This window comes from Pholcus phalangioides, unplaced genomic scaffold, assembly GCF_987345545.1.
Source record: "Pholcus phalangioides strain wild (caught in Gottingen) unplaced genomic scaffold, Ppha-v1.0 ptg000031l_1, whole genome shotgun sequence".
Taxonomy (NCBI): domain Eukaryota; kingdom Metazoa; phylum Arthropoda; class Arachnida; order Araneae; family Pholcidae; genus Pholcus; species Pholcus phalangioides.
This window is the reverse complement of record NW_028301621.1, coordinates 7,708,887-7,729,827: the sequence shown is the minus strand read 5'-3', so window position 1 is coordinate 7,729,827 and position 20,941 is coordinate 7,708,887. Positions and strand designations below refer to the sequence as shown.

The 20,941-nt window shown below is 34.6% G+C and overlaps 1 protein-coding gene across 2 annotated transcripts in view; it reads left to right on the top strand.

Moving 5' to 3' along the window:
* Positions 1 to 20,941, top strand: part of LOC149067071 (voltage-dependent T-type calcium channel subunit alpha-1I-like) — a 313,211-nt gene that overhangs the window by 230,232 nt on the left and 62,038 nt on the right. The window contains exons 12-13 of one of the 2 annotated variants that reach the window (XM_089252946.1): positions 11 to 196; positions 17,920 to 18,037. In XM_089252946.1, coding sequence (XP_089109072.1) covers positions 11 to 196; positions 17,920 to 18,037 — 304 coding nt within the window. The remainder of the gene's footprint in view (positions 1 to 10; positions 197 to 17,919; positions 18,038 to 20,941) is intronic. The other variant, XM_089252945.1, reaches the window with a different exon arrangement.

Below are 20,941 nucleotides of genomic sequence, written 5' to 3'. Positions count from 1 at the left end.
TTTCGTGCAGCATAGTGGAATTGTGTCAGAGCAGCGGGAGCGGACTGTCAGTACTACGAACGTTCAGGTTACTTCGCATACTGAAGCTTGTCCGATTCCTGCCAGCCTTACGTCGACAGCTTGTCATCATGCTGAGAACGGTGGATAACGTTGCGGTCTTTTTTGCCTTACTCATCCTATTCATCTTCATTTTCAGGTATGGCAACCCCCGACTGAAACCGTAAGTTTATTCTTTTTCCATGCATATTCTTCCCTAGTCAACAGCCATTGCGTACTTTTCTCCCCTCTTCGATTATCGAGAAGAAAGTTCAAAACAATGCTATTCAGGAGGAGGGTCTCCATGCAAATCGTTAACCGTATGTAAAGTATAGTTCTTCCGTAACAACAATTACATAGATAAACTATGTCATGGGACATAAAACTATTTACTTCACCAGTAAAAAAAACCAGTTCACAAATGCTCTGATTTGGCGTCTTCAGCGCTTTTTTTGGCATCTTTAAAATTATCTTTTAGCACCAAAGTAGAGAACAACATCATTTGTGCCAAGACATCATAGTAGCATCCTTGTGTAAAATTCTCCGTTTTTCTTCATAACCAAATGTATTTTCTTTCTAATGAGCATAACATTTTTTAAATTATAACATTGTTAAACTCATCTTTTATGGTAAATGAGCTGTCGTAAGTTACTATGAAAATTTTACGTAATTTTATAAATTTCAAATTAAATTAATTATAGATTATATTAATTTTTTTTCAATAAAGTTCTTCCAAAATGCGACAAAACTTTCTAAGCTTTTAGATGAATAAAAGGTATATCAAAATAAATAAACATTGGTTTACACTCAAACTGGGTTACAACGGCATCGAAAATTCCGTGCAACTTTATCGTCATAATGAAGGTTAGAATCAACTTTCACATTTTCAAGACCCCCTTAAATACGGAAAATATTATCAGATGTAATCAAATACTACACACGAGGTTAAAATTTCATTATGATCGGGGGTAACCATATTTTAGCAAGAAAAATACAGAAAATTCGTATCGTGATTGGGACTTTTCGAAATCATCCCACAAATATTTACAATTGTCGGTGAAATTACCAATTACGTAAAACGTATAAATAACCCTTTGCGGGAAGGGGAGTGCTAAAAAAAAATTCTGCAGTGAATTGTTGTATGTATTCGAAAGTTTAAACAACTAGCTGATACGAAGCTGAATTCTGGAAAGAAAATTCAACTGCCTCTGGAGGAAACCCAGCCCACGTCCTCTCACATGCCAGGTGAGCGCGCTAGACCACTACGCTAAAAAAAAAGCAACGAACCTGTTTCCTTAAGGCTCAGTTACATTGGGCGAGTTTAATAGCTACTCGCTTGCAGTTTTACTCGCTGCTACTAAACTCGCTCTATGTAATAACGTTAGCAAATAAAATCGCCGCTCGCTTTGCTGCTAGTGCGAAAAAAGTTGAAGAGTAGGCTACTTTTTTCTCGCTACTCGCCGGAGTTTTTGTTATCTCTCGAGTACAATATGGGAGTGGCTACTTTTTCCTCCCCTCGCTTTGGCTCGCAACAAAAGAGAAAGACGACAATACGCAAGAAGGAAGGGAAAGAAAAAGAGTTTTGCTCGCTCATCTAGTGAGCGATTTTACTAGTCCTGTGTAATTGAAATTCGCTGCGCTAGTTGAAACCGGTTCGCTCGCCAGCTACGCACCGGAAAATAGCTAGTAAACTCGTCCAATGTAATTGAGCCTTTAGAGCTCGAGTGCAGTGAAAGGGGCCGTAAATGGAAAGTCAGGCCTAACTTAGGCCAAAGCTCACAATTGCTGGCACTGCTGCCAGATGGCGACCCATCCGAAGACGATGTCACTCTCCGCTATATTTCTGAACTTAAGGATTTCCAACTGGTGCTCCGTGACAGCGTGATCAAACACCACAGAATTCTTAAAAATCGGCGATTCCGGAGAGAGCTTTAAAAGGAGAAAACTTTCTTGTTACTGATAAAAACACTACTCACAAAGCTATTCTTTGCTTTGAATTTTAACTAGGTAGTGTCGTTTATGAAAAATCCAAACCACTTGGAAGACTAGCCTAGAGAACATGCAAGCATCTGAGTGACCAAAAGAATGACCTTTTGAAAGAGGGACGAAAACAACGACCTATAGGGTGTGAAATGAAAGCATGACCACAAAAGAGTGAACTATGCACAGAAACATATTTACCAGGGGTAAGCGATTCAGGGGGGCTAATTCGGGGGAATGAGTGGTCAAGAAAACTAGGCAAGAAATGGGTGAATGGCGGCAAAATTGTTTTCACGCACAAAACGATAAATCCGTCTCCGAAGGTTGGCCCCGGGTGAGGCCCTCATCGGAGGACAATAAATGTGGTCCTTGTCAATTGCTTGAATTTCCACTGAACGGCAACTGCTATTTATCATAGCACCCGATCCCATTATCGTGGAGTGTCCTAAGCACCAGAGAAGGCCCTCCGGGCCGTACTTGGCGGGCTCCATACGTCCAGACAGCCCTGGGGTAGTTTAAAGAATCAGGCAATATATATCTTCCTTCTTCAATTCAGAAACAAACAAAATGAGTGAAACAGCACTCAGTGCTTGTTAATTAATACCCTCCGTTGAAAAGCACTGGAGGTGTGGTTCTGTATTGGTTGGAAAATAATTGTTGTTCATTGTTGGTGTGCAGTGGCGCTATCTCTTGTAAACATGTAAAGAACGTAGCCAAAGATGCGCGCAGACGTCCTCATGTCCAAGTTTAGGAATTTCTGATAACCCAACTTCAACGCTTTCTCTCGGATATTTAGTACGGAGATAATATCATTTGGGACCCCTGTTGCTAATATACTAAACACCATCCAACTTGAAAAATCCTGCTGAGCTGAATAAAAATTTTCATTTCGATGGTACCAGGGATCCTTTAAAGTATCTCTAAAAAAACATCGGAACCCCTACCGTCTTAAAAAATCCTGCTGAGCTGATTAAAAAATATTTATTTCGGTGGTACCAAGGATCTTCTCCATTTTCCAGATAATGGGAGCATTCTCTTTATTTTCACCTGCACATACCCAACGTTTCTCTGAGCACAGAATTTCCATATCTGAAGAATGACCAAAAAATAGCATGCACCTTATAGAATGTAGAGGGTTTTTTTTTTTTTTCTGAGAAGCAAAAACCTATGTACCCGGGAACATTCTCAGTCATTCTCAAACCCTAAACGTGTAATTTGTAAACTTATTAACCAAAAAATAAATGGTGCCTTTCTCAGTTATTCTTGTTCATCACTGACGGGTAAAAATAAAATTTTACCAGCCAAAACATATGCCTTTTACAAAATACTATACAGTACAGATTATTATATTGAGAAACATCATTAGACTGGAACTCCTTCTGCCACCTATCAGATAAAAAAACAACTGTTATGAATGAGATTGGAAACCGGTTTTTGTTTGATATGCCAAATGAAAAAAAGCAATAAAGTATATATTTGCAATTATTTTTCGAACAAGAATATAATCTGAATTATCAAGTTTGCTGAAAAATTTTAACAGTTGATTTTTGCTTTGAGTGAAATACCGTTTATAACACTTGCAAAGTGTTGCCTCTTCAGCTTTCTGTCATTGTAATAAAAAGGCATACGAACAAAAATTACAGTGATAGGAAGCCAAGGGAAGACGTACCTTGCGAGTGTTACTAACGTTATTTTACTACACACAAACATCAACTGTTTAAGTTTCGCAGCCAATTTGACAGTTCAATTTATATTATTGCTTAAAAAATATTTTTTAATATCATATTATATTGCTTTTTTACACTTCACACATCAATCAAAAACCAATTCCAATCGTAACAGTTGTGTTTTTTATTTCATAGGTGGCAGAAAGGTTCTAGTTTAGTGATGTTTCTCAATATAATAAATACACCATGTACCGTATAGTATTTTCTAAAAGACATGTTTTGGATGGTAAAATTTTGTTTTCACCCGTTTGTTAGTTATGAACAAAAGTAACTAAGAGAGACAAAAAATTTTATTGTTCAATAAGTTTCAAATTTCACGTTCAGGGTTTGAGAATGTTCCCGTGTACAAAGAGTTTTTTTGCTGCTCAGGAAAAAAATTCCCTACATTGTATACGGTAGCATGTTATTTTTTGTCATTCTTCACAGATATCGAAATTCTGTGTGCAGAGTAACATCAGGTCTGTGCAGGTGAAATACGGCACAATGTGCCCACCTCCCGCCTGAAAGAAAACAAAGTTAGAAATGCACATTTTTATTTGAGAATAATATTTTCCATTCCCCGCGAGCATCTTGGTGATCATGAACCCCCCCCCCCTTCCCCAATCCTGGAGCAAGGTCCTCCAGACAGATGTTTAGCGGGTTTCCTCTGTAGTGAATTTATATTGTAAAAAAACTTTTACCTATAAAAAATACTTTTTATGATATTTTAACCTATTTCTGTTAATTTTAATGGTTGTTTTTTTTATGGGTGGTAACACAAAATTTCTCGAGAAGGAATACCTCGCCCCCCTCCCCCAGTCCTTTTATGCCCATTCCAAAGGTCGATTCTGCGTACGCTTCTGTCTATTGACCGCCCCTGATTAAGAGGAGGTAGTGACGAAGGCCTCTTTCATTTCTGCCCTGGGCGCTATGATGCTGTTCAGACGGCAGTATAGGGACACGCTTTTTGGATAAAACATTTTTTTTACAAAAACATTTTTGAGTTCCGTGGAAGTCTCATTATCATCATCACGGGTTCCGCTGAACAGCCTTATAACCATCAAGGGTTGTACGAGAAACTCTACTTTATAAACCCCTGTCCTAAAGAATACGCTGTATTTCTAAAAAGAAAAGTTTGCCCATATATGTGAGAAATATATACAGGGTGCAGAGGTTAGGGCATTTTATTGGCGAACCGTTGATCCTAGAGGTATACTTCCAATTAGAAAACGTATCCAAATAACGTGTTGTACTCAGATGTGTCATTCATGTTTCAAGGGGTTGTATGTGTGGTTGTTAAAATAAAAATAAAAAATTTATACGGACACCCCGTGTGCACCAAAACCCAATTAGAAAGTTTTTACCCTTTCTCTCTTGATGCCGACTAAAAAAAACATTCCATGTTTTTAAGTGTAATGTTCACTGAGATATTCGAATTCGAAAAACGGAAGGAATTTGGGAAAGAACAGCGTTTAATGTGGCAAAAAAGTTTCCTGGCATTTAACGCTGTTTTTTTTTCCCAACTTGCCTCCGTTTTTCGAATTCGAATATCTCAGGGAATATTGCATTCGGCAACAACTTTCTAACTGGGTTTTGGGGCACAATGAGACAGTATAAAAAGTGAATTTCTTTATTTTGATAACAATACAATCCCTTGAAACATGAATGATATATCTGAGTATTGCACGCTATTTGAAAACTTTTCTTATTAGAAGTATACCTCTAGGATCAACGGTTCGCCAGTAAAATGCCATACTCCCGTTTGCTATGCACCCTGTTTATATTTTGAATAATAACATGCATTATGCATAATATAATGTATGTATTATGTAAATTAAAATGAGCTTCGCTGAAAGAACGGGGAAAAAACAGGATATTTTTATAAATAAAGTCGGGAAAGTTAAAATTACGAAAAAATACGGGAATGTCCCGTCAACGGGTCATACCAATGAGTACGTCAGAAGGTAAAACGTGTAATCTTTCTTTTTTTTTCATCGCCATTAAGAAAACGTCGTAAAAATAGATGCAAAAGCGACGAAAAATGACCGTTATAACGGAGTTTTCGTTGCGTTTTCATCGACGTTATAAACAAAGGTTCATTTATTATCCCCCTATGGGGAATCAGCCGGGACAACCAATTGTGGACGTTATAACCGAGGTATCGTTTCAATGCCGTGATAACCGAGTTTGACTGTATTTTCTCTTTTAGAGTCTGAGAAAAAAATTGTAACGTATAATGGTTTATATTTTAAAATAAATATCTAAAAAACATCTAATTAATTCAGAAGTATCTGAATCTTTTCATCAGCATGTGTTCATTATCGCGTTATTTATTTATGTATGCAAGGAATGATAATTGCTAGAAATATCCTTTACGTTATCTCCACCTATAAATATACATAAGAATATTGAGTAGTCCCCTCTACAAAGGGGACCCTCTCTCCCTCTCTTTTCTTCCAAGAAATGACACTTTCGCTGAAAGATTAGAAAGACTTTGAATGAATGAATCCCCCCCCCCCCTCAACCCTAAACTTTAGGCATGCTAAAGCATTTCGTCTTGTGTTATGTACTGTATTCATTAATTTAATGGATCGTCCCCTAAATATTGATATAAAATTCGGAGATTATTAGCGTGTAAAGTAAGTCGTGCTGAAAGCTTTGTGTAGGCATTTTAAACATTTTAATATGTTTTATTTTTCGAATAACGAGCAAGGTTTCTGCTGGCTTTAAAATAATTGTAGCAATGCCATAGCTGGCAAGCCTAGGGCATTATGGAGATTTTCATGCCAGATCCAAAGTCTAAAAAAAATCTTTGAAAAACGAAGTAGGGATTTTTCTCAAATAAAAATGAGATTATAGGAATCTTTTCTCCTTTGGGAAAAATCTCACATCGTGCTAGCCATCGCCAACTAGCGCAGTCACCAATCATCACCTTTCAGTTAGAAAAATTACTAGACTGAAATGAAATCCTCCTTTGGAAAAACGTCGTGCTAGCTATTGCCAATAGTTGCCTCACATTTTGTCAAATTACCAGTCATTACTACAATTAGACCAAATCAAGCTGACAAAAATCGTTGAGTTTTCTTCTTTGCCAAACGTGACACCGTGCGTGAGATCGTAGGGAATCTTTTATTCCTTTTTGGGAAACGTGGCATCGTGCTAGCCATCGCTAGTTAACGCAAAGTCTCTCCGATCATAACCCAACAGTTGGATGAATTACAAGTCAATACTGCATTAAAACCCACATCACGCGAACAAAAATCGTAAGGCTTTTTCGTCTTTTGGAAAAACGTTACATCTGACTAGCCATCACACCGATTAGCGCATTAGGCTATTGTTACAAAATATGTAACAATAGTTGCTCTACTATTCAGTGACGTTGGCGACTGGATGTTTGTTATTTGGCAATATTGGCTTATTGATGCTCATTACTTGGCGATATACGTTGAATGATTTAAAAAAATCGTTATTTGGTGCATTCAATCTCTCATTCACTCACCAAATGAAGTATTTCGTCGCCATTCAATGTACTGACGATCGGCAGCTGGAACCTTGCTTGAACGTCTAAATGTGACAGATAAAAAGGAACATTTGGCAGAAAATTTCAGAAATTATATATACTAACTGATAATAATTATCACCCGAGTGACGTGGTGGTAAGATGCTCGTCTACTACCGTGAAGGTTACCGTCAGATCCCAGGTTCGAACGGGGGGGGGGGATAAATAACAAGATAGATGGGCCTTCATTTCCAACCCAACTCGTTAACGGCAGTAAATTGCAGCACAGCGATATGGCCGGAGTTGGTGTGTGGTGAAAAAGTGGAATTCAATATAGTAATAAGAATTATCAAGAGTTACAATCAGTCATTTTGTAGAGTTTTATATATTGCTTTTTTATGTACTTACATGTGTCATGAATTTTTTTCTATGATGTTGCGATGAAATCATTTTTTCCATCATGAATGCTTATTGCCAGAATTCAATATCCATAATAATTTTATTACAGTGATTTATTGAGTATATGCTCTGTAATTAAGAAATTAATAATTTAATTACAAAATAATTAACACTTTTTTTCATTTCATGTTAATGTTCCTTTATTTATTTTCCATTGCATGTCTGTAATCATGTGTTTGCATTGACATGAAATATGATTTTGTAAATAAAAGAGGGAGAAAATTGCAAACAATTAAAGCATGCTGATAGAACTAACATCATGACTTTGAATTGGTCTTAATGGCATAACGCTTAATATTGAATTCAGTTTTTCGATCTCTTTCAAATAACACCGAAATACTGCATGTAAAGTGATTAGAATGACTAAATCGGATATTAAATGAGCATTTCGTACATTCAGCTAAAGGATATTTGGCGACTCCTAGGGTAAATAAGTCAGAAATAATCATAATACTGACTTCAATAACCTCTATTTTTACTCAGCGATTTCCACTTATACCAGAAAAAAAATTTACTATCAAATAAACTATAATTACATAATCACTCACTATTTTCTGACTTATAGTGAATGCCACCACATTTCTTTAGATTTTATAATCAAATAATGATGCACATCGATAACACATAATAATGAAACTATCATTCAGTGATGCAAACTTGATGCGTTTACGACTTAGACTGCACTCTCACGGCACCCATGCTCAATCTCGAGGCAGTCCTTGGGGGGCATCCTAAAGTTTCCATAATACCATGTTCCTATACCTATGTTAGTTTGCCCTCGTAATATCTAGTGACCTAAGCGTGGAGGCACATTATTCGGAAATTGCTGCCATATGGTAAATATGGTTTGAATTTTTCATTGAGAAAGATGTTTTGGTGAATTTTGGGATTTATTGCACCTAGATATTCGGATTCACGGACTGCGTCTGTAAATTTTAAAACTTAGATTGCTTTTAAATCAGTGGTTCCCAACTGGTGGTACGCGTACTCTAGGAAGCACGTGAGAATCAATTCAAAAAGGAATGCGAGAAATAACTAGTTATGAGAAATCGGGTGAACAAAGCGTACAAGAAGCGAAGCATTCATACAATACATAAAAGTGTAAGCAAGTGTATAGACAAAAAAAGTCACATACGCATTTAAACACATAAGCATATACGTTAACAGTAATCGTAATCATACAAGTCACATACGAACTACCGATGGGTAAGAAGGTCTCATTTACATTTCCGGGGAAGGGGATGTGTAAGTATGCATACTCATTTCCAGGGGTATGTAAGCCACATACGTATTTTCAGGGGTATGTAAGTCTCATACGCGCATTTTAAAGGGTATGCAAGTCGCGTAAGCATTTTAAGGGGTATGTAAGTCACGTACGCATTTTCAGAGGGTATGTAAGTCGCATACGCATTTCCAAGGGGTATGTGCAAGTAGCATATGTATTTTTTTCAACGTGATCTTCGCGTGTTCCCAAGAGATCCATCAGATCTGCACAGGGAACATGGCGATGTTTGTACACACATGCTCAAGCCAAGATTTGAACCCAGACCTGCACAGGTTGAAGGCTAACACGCTAACCACTCGACTACCAGGCGGTGACTGCTTTCTAGCAGGTAGGTAAGTAGAACATGGGTTTCCAGCAGGTATACGAGTCAATGCTCATAGCCGGAAATATGAAAATCACATACTCATTTACAGAGGATATGAATGATCAATGCCAATTTTCAGAAGCTATGCAAGTATCATACAATTTCTAGCGCGTATTTAAGTCGGGGGGAAGGGTTTCATGCAAGTCGAACGCGCATTTCCAAGAGTATGCAAGTAGCATATGCATTTTTAGCAGAACGTAGAATATGCCTTTTCGGAGAAATAGGGGTAGAAATATATGTAAGTATATCATATACATTTCCGCAAAAGGTGTGGAAGACGCATTACCAAGGAGTACCAAGATCTTTTGCTCATTTACATGGGGTCCCATATGCATTTTCAGGGAGCGTAAAAGTAATCTCAACGGGTTACGCAAATCATATACATATTACTACAGGGTACGAATGTACGTACCCCCATACGTATTCTCTGGGGAATATGTAAGTAGCATATTATTTCTGGCAGGTACGCAAGTCGCATTTGTAGGAGACATGCAAGCTGCATACTCATTACCAGGGGATATGTAAGTCGCATAGGCATACGCAGGACTTTCTTAGCGTGGGTCTACGTTTTCCCCGGCAAAATAACACTATAATCTCTACTCAAGGAGAAGGGGGTTATACCCAACCGCCGCCCCCCCCCCTTGATGTATGCCAATGGTAAGTAGCGTAAAGATCTCAACGGGTGTAAAAGGCACATACGCTTTATCAGTGGGGGCATGAAGGTCACGTGTGCATTTTCAGGGTTACAGAAACTTACAAACGTATTTCTTGCCTTTATGCAAGTTACATATTCATTTCCAGCAGATAAGTTATTCACATACACATTTTGCATATTCATTTCCAGCGGATAAGTTAGTTGCATACGCTTTTCCATGGGGTCAGGTACCAATGAGTGGGAACCACTGCTTTGTATAGCTGTTGAACCAATCTGAAAAAAACACTCCAAAAATATAGCGAATTATGTGAGATATTGTTGTAATTAGATGAGTGGCATCCACTATTGGTCCATCAATAACAAAAATTTATTTCTAAAAAAAGGGACTATCAGATAATTACCGGATTTAAGAAACATGCGGCATAATAATGTATAATATTTTTGTTTTAATTATATTTCATTGCTTTTTTGTTTCTTTTACCCTTTGCGCCAACAGTAGTGGCTTTTTTTCCTTAATTTATGTTCATAAATATATCTGTGTATTTACATGTTTAAATGTTATCTCTATATTATATGTAGCATGCATTTGAATATTTGCTATATGTCGCATGTCTTTTTTTTAAATAAAAGATGAGAGAAAGAAAAAAAATATATATGTAGGAATGACATAAAGCATGTTCAATGTACGCTGCGTGCTTTACATGGTCATTTATGGTCATTTGCTTTTCTTTTTTTTTTCTTTCTTATATAACCATCTTTTTTCTGATCCAAGTTCCTCCTGAATGTTCAGAAGCCAGAATGTCAACCAATCGTAACCCGTCTGTCCCGTTTTTTTGAAACTTTGTATTGAAAAAAAAATGAATTTTTAAATGAATTTTTCCAAACTCGCATTTTGAATTTTTTGAAATTTTGAGAATTTTGTAATTTTGATTATTTTGTTGCGTGCTTAAAACTGATTGTTTTTTTTTTTTGGATATCACACTATTCCTTACTCGATGTTTCAATATCCCATCTATTCCCTTGATTTTTTTCTCCCTCGTAATGACTACCCCCTTCCCTTACAGCATCACTCTGTGAAAATACGCTTACGGAAAACATAAATCTAAAAATTACATTACTTACTATTAAAACAAGAACCATTCTCACATACAGAAACACAACCGTCCCAGTTTACTAATATGTGCTCCTAAAAGTATTTTTTTCTCACGAATAATTCCCGATATCAATTCTAACAAATATTCTTTAATGTTCAAGGTATCGAGAAAAGGCATAAATATCAATTGTTTTGAGACTGTTTTCAATAGAAAATGAAATAACGTGAAGTATAACAATAATGAAAGATCTAATAGGGATTCAAATACCAGACTTGCTTCGGTTAAAAAATTATACATCAAAATCACAAATTTCATTCAATTACTTCTCGTGTTTGCATAGTGGCATCAACATTCAATCGATTCTTATGATGAATAAAATCGCCAAAATAATAGTTTAATGCTCAAAAACTTAAATCATGAGATTAATTCAAACAGTTATTTGGAACAAAATAAACATAATTAGGATTTCGATCGAAATGTAAGAAAAATTCTGTTTGCTCGTGGTAATGAGAGAAGAAATAGTTTCCTGGAAAGGCTAAAAAAATAGTAATAAAACTGAAAATGTTTGTCAAAATATCCACAGAAAGTCTCAGTTATTTCTGTATTCATCGAAACATTTACTAGCGGGCATCTTCAATTTTTGCCTTGTGAAAACTGCGATGCTGATTTTAGCACGAAAGGGTGCTCAATGTTTGATCCTGATGTCATGCTCATGAGGTCTTGATCGACGCCTCTCTCAAGCTTACATTGTGATGGTGTTGGCTCAAGTTTTGTGCTCTTCCTCTGATGCTCGTAACTTGTAAAAGGGTGAAAAAGTCCTAATTTAAAGTTACGATGATGATGATAAGAAAGATTCATTAGTCCACATGCTACTTTGTTGTGTTTTGAAAATCGAACTATTTAAAAAAATCAAGTAAAATCAGAAAAACTAATTTAATAAATGATATCTTCTCATGAACCGAGACAACATTTGAGAAAAAAAATCAAGATTTTCTTCGATTATTGTAGTTGTCCTTAACAAAAAGAACCTCCTTATCAGATAGCAATCTATTTCATTAAAAAGCAATATTGGCAAGATCCCGCCACCTCACCCATAACTGGGCCGACGGGGTTCAATTTTTTTCATTTGGGCTCATTTCCAATAAATCTATAACTAAAATCATGAAAAAAGAATATGATTGATCCCGGTACTACAGTTCTTCCCCAGCGCGACCCAACCCGCATGGGTAAAAGGCTTATATCCCGGGAGGGACAGAGCCTGGGTCGTGTCTGGTTTGTCGGTACTACAGTTCACATCTCTCCTGGGATCAAGCAAAACCCCTCCCCTGCAAAGTGAGCTATGACTATGGGCATTGAATTTTTTTATTAACTTTGTTTACTGCAAAACTATCATGTGCACGTAGCGTTGAAAATTTCGAAATTTAAGTGTTCCTTAAATATGGCTTTTTAGCAATATAATTATTATTGCAGTGAATCAATATCTAGAGATTTACAGGGGCAACATTAACACTTTAGGTCAATGATGGGCAACCTCCGGCGAGCGTGGCAAATGTAGCACGCCTTGGTACGCGAAAATTTCCTACAGAAGATTTCAAAATTTTGCAAAATATCTAGCAATGCACGAGTTCAGTTTTCAATGGAAAAAATAATTCAAATTATTGAATTTAAATTAATTAAAATTTCTCGAGACAGATATTTCTTCACGATATGGGACGATTTTGTACACGGCATGCCCGGCAACCATAAATGAGAGCAATGATAAAAGTTGAGTGGCTCAGGTTAAATTTCTTTCTGTTGAGAAGTTTCTCTGGCTAGGAGAAGGTTGGTCTCCCTATGTTATGAGTAAAATTCAATGTGCCTGAAATTCTCAAAATTTAATTGGAATTAGTTTTATGTTCTGAAATCAATTGTGGGAAATGATTGAAATTTGAGTTATTCTGTCAGATTTTAATGTAACTTTTATAATAAATTGATTAAATAAATGAAATAAATTGAATTAGTTTAAGAAAACTAAAACTATTTTTTTATTCCAACTTGACCAATATATGCATCCATACATAGTATTTTTAGTTATATGTAAGCATTTACGAGAAAATCATGAAAGATTATTTCTATCAAATTAACTTTTTAATGGGCAACGCTCTTAATGTAGAACATCTGTTTTATTAACTAGAAAAATATATTTTTCGCACATGAAAACGCTTACCTTTTTTTTTCCTGAAGGTGTGAGGTTACAAACTTAATTTGCAAAACAAAAATTTTATTTATTTCAAAAGTTATACCATAAATTTGATTCTTTTATATCACCCATTTAAAATACAAATTACATTTTTTTTTAATTTTAATATTTCTATGGATATGTCCAGATAACGTACTAGAAATTTTTTTTCCACGAATGTTTTGGTTAATGTCGCTAAACTATACGATCAAAAGGGAGAAATAATAGGAAAAAGTGAGAAAATCATCCAAATCTTGACACATTCGCATCGGGAAACGAGAATCCTCATTTTGTGACACGTGTGCACTTTCCTGATAAATTCTTTGATAATGGGATTATATATTTACAGCGGTACATTCTTACCTTTGTTACTGCATATATTTACATTATATATGAGTATTTTTCGGGCAATTGGTTACATCGCAGTGGTCAATTTGTGTCACCAAGACATTGGGAACGCTCACAAATAATGAAAGATAAAAATAAAATTTATTCAAAAAATACTGAACAATACGTTGATACCTGGTAGATTGTCTGGTCATATTAAGGAAACGCATCCTGGAGACACTAAAGCTGACTAAAAATAAAAAAAAACCCTACACACACACACACAATATATATACAGGGTGCATAGCAAACGGGGGGTATGATATTTTACTGGTGCACCATTGATCCTAGAGGAGGTATACTTCCAATTATAAAAAGTTTTCAAACAACTTAGTACTCAGACGTGTCATTCATGTTTCAGGGGGTTGTGTAGTTATTAAAATAAAAAAAATTAGCTTTTTATACAGTGCTCGTGTGCCCAAAAAAAAATTAGAAAGTTGTTGCTGTGTCTTTTCCAATGCCAACAAAAAAATTTCCATGTTTCTAAGTGCAGTATTCACCGAGATATTTGAATTCAAAAATTGGAGGGAAGTTATTAAAGAACAGCGTTGAATGCGGATAAAATGTTTTTTTCCGTATTTTGAACTGTTCTTCCCTTAACTTTCCTCCGTTTTTCGAATTAAAACATCTCGGTGAACATTGCACTTAGAAACATGGATTTTTTTTAATTTTTTCATCGGGAGAGACACAGCAACAACTTTCTATTATCACAAAAATTGTATAAACAACTTTCTAATTGTGTTTTGGGGGGCACACGGGGACAGTTTAAAAAGTTAATTTTTTTATTAATTTTAATAACTATACAACCCCTTGAAACATAAATGACATATACGATGAATACACATCGTTTGAAAACTTTTTCTAATTGGAAGTATGGCCTTATAGCACAGGCATCTTCAACCCGGTGCTTGCGAGCAACACGGTGCTCTCTTAAATACCCAGCGTGATCGATGCTCGTGTCCGATTTCGTGCTCGCGAGCACTTGATCAGCGTTACAATTAAACGCCTTGTACAAATTGAATTCAAGGATTGAAATATTCTTATTTCATGCATTCGTATGTCAATCTTGATGCAAGGGTGCTCTTTTGGTGATGAGAACAGGCAGTGTGCTCGCGACTGAAAAAAGGTTGAAGAACTCTGCGCTAAGATCAACGGTTCGTCAGTAAAGTAAATGTCATAACCCCGTTTGCTATGCACCCTGTATATAGCATGTAAGGCGCAAGGGTAAGGAGCAAAACGCGATATATATATATATATATGCTAATTCTGTGAAGTATCGTTATACACAAGAAACTATTTCTCCAATTGTCATACTGAAAAGCGATACTCATAGCTACTCATATACAACTCCTCAAAATTTCAAGAAAACACTCTATATTAATCCCACAAATAATTATCGCAATTTTAATACGCATATCTTGAAATATCTTTATATCACTCTAAATTACCTCGATTTATAGGAAAGTTTTAGGAAAAATAGCCCGATGCGAATGTGTTAGTTCGTAAAAAGGTTAGATCTTGAAATCCATCTATACTTAATATTTTTCAATCTTCGAGTTCCAAAATGCCGACTTCTCTTTTGGAATGAGTTTGGCTTTGGTCACAAACGACGACACAGAAATGCATTCATCACACATTTACCTGTCAATATTATTTAAATTCTAAATAGGAAGTTAGATGGCAGCAGCACGTATTGAACACCTAACGTTTCAACACTTGGCACACATTGTTAGGTTCCTCAACAAAATACCCCCGCCGCAGCACACCTCGGCGAATGTAGCAATAAAGAAAAATCATGAATGTAAAATAGAAGTATTATTTCAATAATTATAATTAGGGGACTGTATGTCAGTCGGCAACTATGGCATGACCGTGTTTCTTATCTATCTTTTTTTATTGATGTAAATCTTCCGTAACTGTCCTATTGCCAATAGGTGATTTGCCTGAACTTTCGTCGGTTAGTAAGCAACTTACAACTTCAGTAGTATTTAAATTATCTTATTAGCGATGCAGCAAAATTCGGAATATCAGAAAAATAGAGTCTAGTAATTTTCCAACATTTGAAGTCCTTTGATTTCAAATTGTTCTTTTCAACCACTAGATATATATATATTCTCTTTGTTATTTTGACAAAGAAATCTATGGATGCTTATTCAATTAGCAGAACGTTTATGTTCAATGTTCTTGCGTTAGATTTCACTACAGGCTTCGATGAGACCCTTCTCATCAAAGTTTTTCAGTAACTAATGTTTTCGAAAAATCAGTCCAAAAACAAATCCAGATATTGTTTCAGCCCTATCCATAAAATAAGAAAACAGTCTCTTTTCAAGAGCTCAACAGAAACAAAAACGTTAATTTTGAAGTACAAATAATAATGAGGATTAATTATTTAATATTGTATATGCCGATGTGTCGAACCAAGCACAAAACATGCGTGAAATTTATAAATTACTTCTACCAAATTGAGTCACCTGCATTGAATAGTAATTTTATAATCTTCGAGACACGTGTGACTAGGTAATCCTAAAAGTTACCGATTCATAAATGTTTCTGATATTGGGCAATCAATAGGAAGCATTCAATTATAATTATGTAAATGTTGAATTTCCTTGCATGAATTTCCCAATATAGAAAATTGAAGTTGTTTGAGAAAAACTTCATTTAGTTCCATAAAATAATTTCGTTATCATAATTTTGCGGGGGGGGGGGTTTCTTTGATTGAATTTTCCAGCAGCGTCCCGTAAATCTTTCAGTAAAGGTCAATGGTAATGAATTTACAGTTATGAACTAATTTTTACAAATCTCAAGATTTTTTTTTAAATAATGGTTAAATTGCCTCTCAAAGTTCCCACCTGCTGTAATAAAATAATCAGATTTCAGTTTTATTTATTCAGGCCAGGTTCCAATTCTTTTTTACGTCATTGGCACCCTTGGGAGTTGAAATTATAATTTTAAATATCTCGTATCACCCTTATCCGATATCGAGGCACTTCATTCGCACCCTAGATTTCCGTGAAACATATTTTGCACACAAGTTAGGAATCGCACTGATGGTGCTGACAGAATATTTCCATGTTATTTTTTTTAAAAGGGAAACAAATCTATTAACCCAAAGTGATTGTCTTTTTCTGAGATAAATGCTCACATAGATTTCACACAATTATGCTATATAGTTCGTATGTCCTCACAAATCTTTTCAAGTACTATAAAAAAAAATTTCTACTAATTAAGCCAAATAAAATACCCCGAGGGATAACAGCTGGTACTGACTACTACAAATTGGTACTGACGAATTATTCATCTATCAATACTTTCTCAAAGAACTTTGAAAATATTATCCACAATTATCAATACGCGTGTTCGATTATGCACATATTTCCTTGTTTTACTTGCACATGACAGGCAGGTTCGACCAAGCTTTGATTTCTTGAAACATCATTTACAAAATTATTATTCAAATTCTGAATAAATATAATAATTTAATTAAATCTCATAATGATCTCGATCGATGATCTTTACCTCTGAGCATGCATTAATTATTTCCCTTTTATCCCAATTATAATTCCTTCATACATACAAAATTGCATTAATACCACAATTATCATTTCCCTTTATTTTTTTGTTACTCCATCATTATGAAATTCATATTTATTTTGTCTTTATTCTTTTTTTGGATAAGAATCTCTCCTTGATAATCATTAGCGATAAGTAAAATATTTTATCCGCATTTGAAATCATTTTTATTTTAATGAGTTTTGGTTTTTGGTCATCATTAAGGTCAATTTTTTCAAGGGAAACGTATAACTCTTTAACAAATTTGTCCTAAATTTGCATGACTTGCTTTCTTTTCTGTCTTGCTGATGATCCTGCTAATAAGATGGAAAAAGACATTTTGTTTCCATCACATAATAACTGATATTTTATCGTTGGAAAATAAAGCACAAAACCAAGTAATTGCATGTTAAAACGGAGTAAAAACATGATTTCCATGAAACGCATGCTTCGATGGCCCTTTAAAATGAGTCACTAATAAACTTCTGATATAGCGCATGATATTATACCATTAAAATTCCTATTAAAAAATCTAATAAAGCCTCCAATAGGATTCATTTATCTAGTAATGTTTATTTTTGTTCTAATAATCACAAATTAAGAGTTTTGTCCGTAGAAATTATAGGGAATATTAATTGGTTTTTTGGAGGTTAACAAAAAGAAATATTTCCCCTCCTGTTTCAGTATACTCGGAATGAATCTATTTGGATGCAAATTCTGTGAAAAGTCCGAAGATACCGACAATGAATGTGACCGCAAGAACTTTGACTCCTTGCTTTGGGCCATAGTAACAGTTTTTCAGGTACTGCTTTCAGATGCTCAAGCCTACCTGCTTGTTTGTTGTGTCTATCTCTGTCTTCTATCAGTTTCGAAGCTATACGAGTGTATAATAAGTATACATAACCACGCATATCTATATACCCATATCATCTCGCTCAACTCTTTTATACCCCCCACTAACGGTAGTGTCAGCATCTAACTGCGTGGTTGACACAGTATGGTGTGATTGACTGCAAAAGTGTGAAGTGTGGTTTGAGTGGCCGAATTATAAGAAAGGCAATCGTCAAAAAAAAAATTTCTGCAATATCTCTCGGAAGTATAATTTAGTAGGTGATCGTTTCAGGATATTTAATATAAAAATGATCCGGAATTAAAGTTTTTTCACAAGAATACTACAAATCATTTCATCTGAAATAATGTTTTATAATTTACGCTTTTGACGATCATTATACGTAAGTAGATCTCATTCACAGCATAAGTAGAACGTAACAAATATTTAGGCACAAACAATTATAACAAGTATAAAAATTACAGCTATATGAATAATCTAGTTAAAGAAAGATATTTTTCAGGAAACACTGATTTTTTTTTTCAATCCAGCACTAAAGTGACAAAAAAAATCTTTTATACCTTAAGCTACAGCATGAAAAAATCTGTCAGAAAAAGTTGAATTGTTAGTTATCGTTCATAGCATTTTACACAGTTGAATGAAAAATCTTTGAAAAAAATAATAATATATTAATTAAAATGAAAATATATAAAATAAATAATAATGAAAATAAAAAAATAAAAATAAATAATGAAAATAAAAAAATAAAAATAAATAATGAAAATAAAAAAATAAAAATTAAAAATAAAAATAAATAATGAAAAAATTAAAATTTAACAATGAAAAAATTAAAATTTAACAATGAAAAAAAAATTTAATATAAAATAAAAATCAGTAGCTTCTCTGCAATGTATAAATCCTTACACAAAGCAAAAATTTTGAGAAAAACGTTAATATATAGAGCACATTTAATGCATGGTCATGTACTGTCAAATATTTTGATTCTCAGACGTATTTCACCTTATTTCAGCTTCAACAATTTGGATGCCAAGTAATTTCCAATTAAAACGGTTAAAAACAGAGTTCATCTCACACTTCTCAAAGCTAACACTTTACCTTTGATGCATCTCTGTCAGGAAAATAGCATTTTTTCGCCTTTCCCACTCACCCGTTTTCACAAGTAGTAAAAAAATATATAAAATGGTGGGATGTTTCCCACATAAATAGCCATTATTCATGCCGATTTTACGAAAAATGAATTTAATAATCCACTTTTGGCGACTTTTCACTGTCAGTTAATAATCATTCCCTTTCTATACTCGAGAACACTCGAGCCTAGCATCCAAAAGGTTAACTGTTTTGCAAATTCAAATGCAAATTCTACGCTTTCATTTATTATGGTTGAATTAATGATAAATCATAGTTCATTCACATTGTATATCACCGGTTGAGGTAGGAGAAGGCAGCATAGGGCCTATGTGCGATTTCTTCTATTTCGTTTTCTTTAATTTTTTTGGGTCATCGCATTATTTTTCTTCCTTTCAATATTTTTTCCAACATCAAATGCGCGTATGAATAGACTTTCGATCACAAGAAGTTACTTGGCTCCGCCTGCATTTTCAATGCTTTTAATATTTCGTTTCTGACAGTGTTACAATAAAGACAATTGAAAGCACTAAAAATCTTGGTCTTGTCCAATGTTACCTTTGTGCTTTTTCTGTGTTTGGAGCTCATATTTTGGCACGATTTCGATCGTTTCGATGACGAAACCATTTTGCATATTCTTCCTAAGACCGGTATTACACTATAAAACTTGAAAAATTCAACCAATAAGATTATCGGTTGCATTTCCTCGAATGTAACCTATGAGCTTTATTGGTTGAATTTTTTGAGTTTTATAAAAGGGATTTTATCAAACTTTTATAGTGTAATACCGGCCTAAAACAGGTTTGAACGTGGGGTGTGGCCAAGAGACTTCTCGTGATAGAAGATTGCAGTGACTATTTCCTACAGCAAACGTAATCTCGTATACAAATGCGTTTTTTATATACAAACCCAATACCTCAATAAAATTCGAAAAAAAAAAAATCCGAAAAATTCGTACATTACCGGTATTTCCTGTACCGCAAGCACAGAATTTTTCTTCATATAAAAAAAAGTGAGCTCATATACACATTCTCGCCAATATCATTATAAACGCACGCTTCAAGAATTCCCGTTACCAAACCCTAAAAAATGCATAAAAAAATATACTATATCATTCTGGCGTATTTTTGCAGATTTTGCTCTCAATTTTTTTCACGTATTTTTGAATTTACATATGAATATATATGTATATTATATCTGCACATATGTATGTTTATACGTCCCGCATTTTGGGACGTTGGAAAGGTCGAAAGAGAGTAACTCATAGCTGTTTGGAGGATGCCTCGTTATATATTTTGCTTCCTACCTTCCCCTTATATCAATCACAATGGAGCACGATTTACAAGGCATTCATTTTAGAATTTTTTTTTTTTTTACAAAATATCGGAAACCCAAATAGATTTAAATTGATGTTATATATTCATTAGTTATGCCTGTAGTAGTTCCCAAGAGCTATTTCTCCACTCCTGTTAATATTTTATTATTATATAACTATTTTTATTTTTCATTATTATTATTAAAGTCAGCACCCCGTAGCAAGAATGGCCGCCGACCCTATTTTTGATATTAATTTCTCTGTATTTTTCAGTTTTTACTATACTCCCTTTCGTATTTTATTTTTTCTATATATATATCTCTTTTTATCTTTTTTAATTTTTCTTCATCTATATCTTAATTATTTTCTTCTCTCTTTTTTTTAATTTTCTTATCTGATTCTGTCGCCTGCCTCAT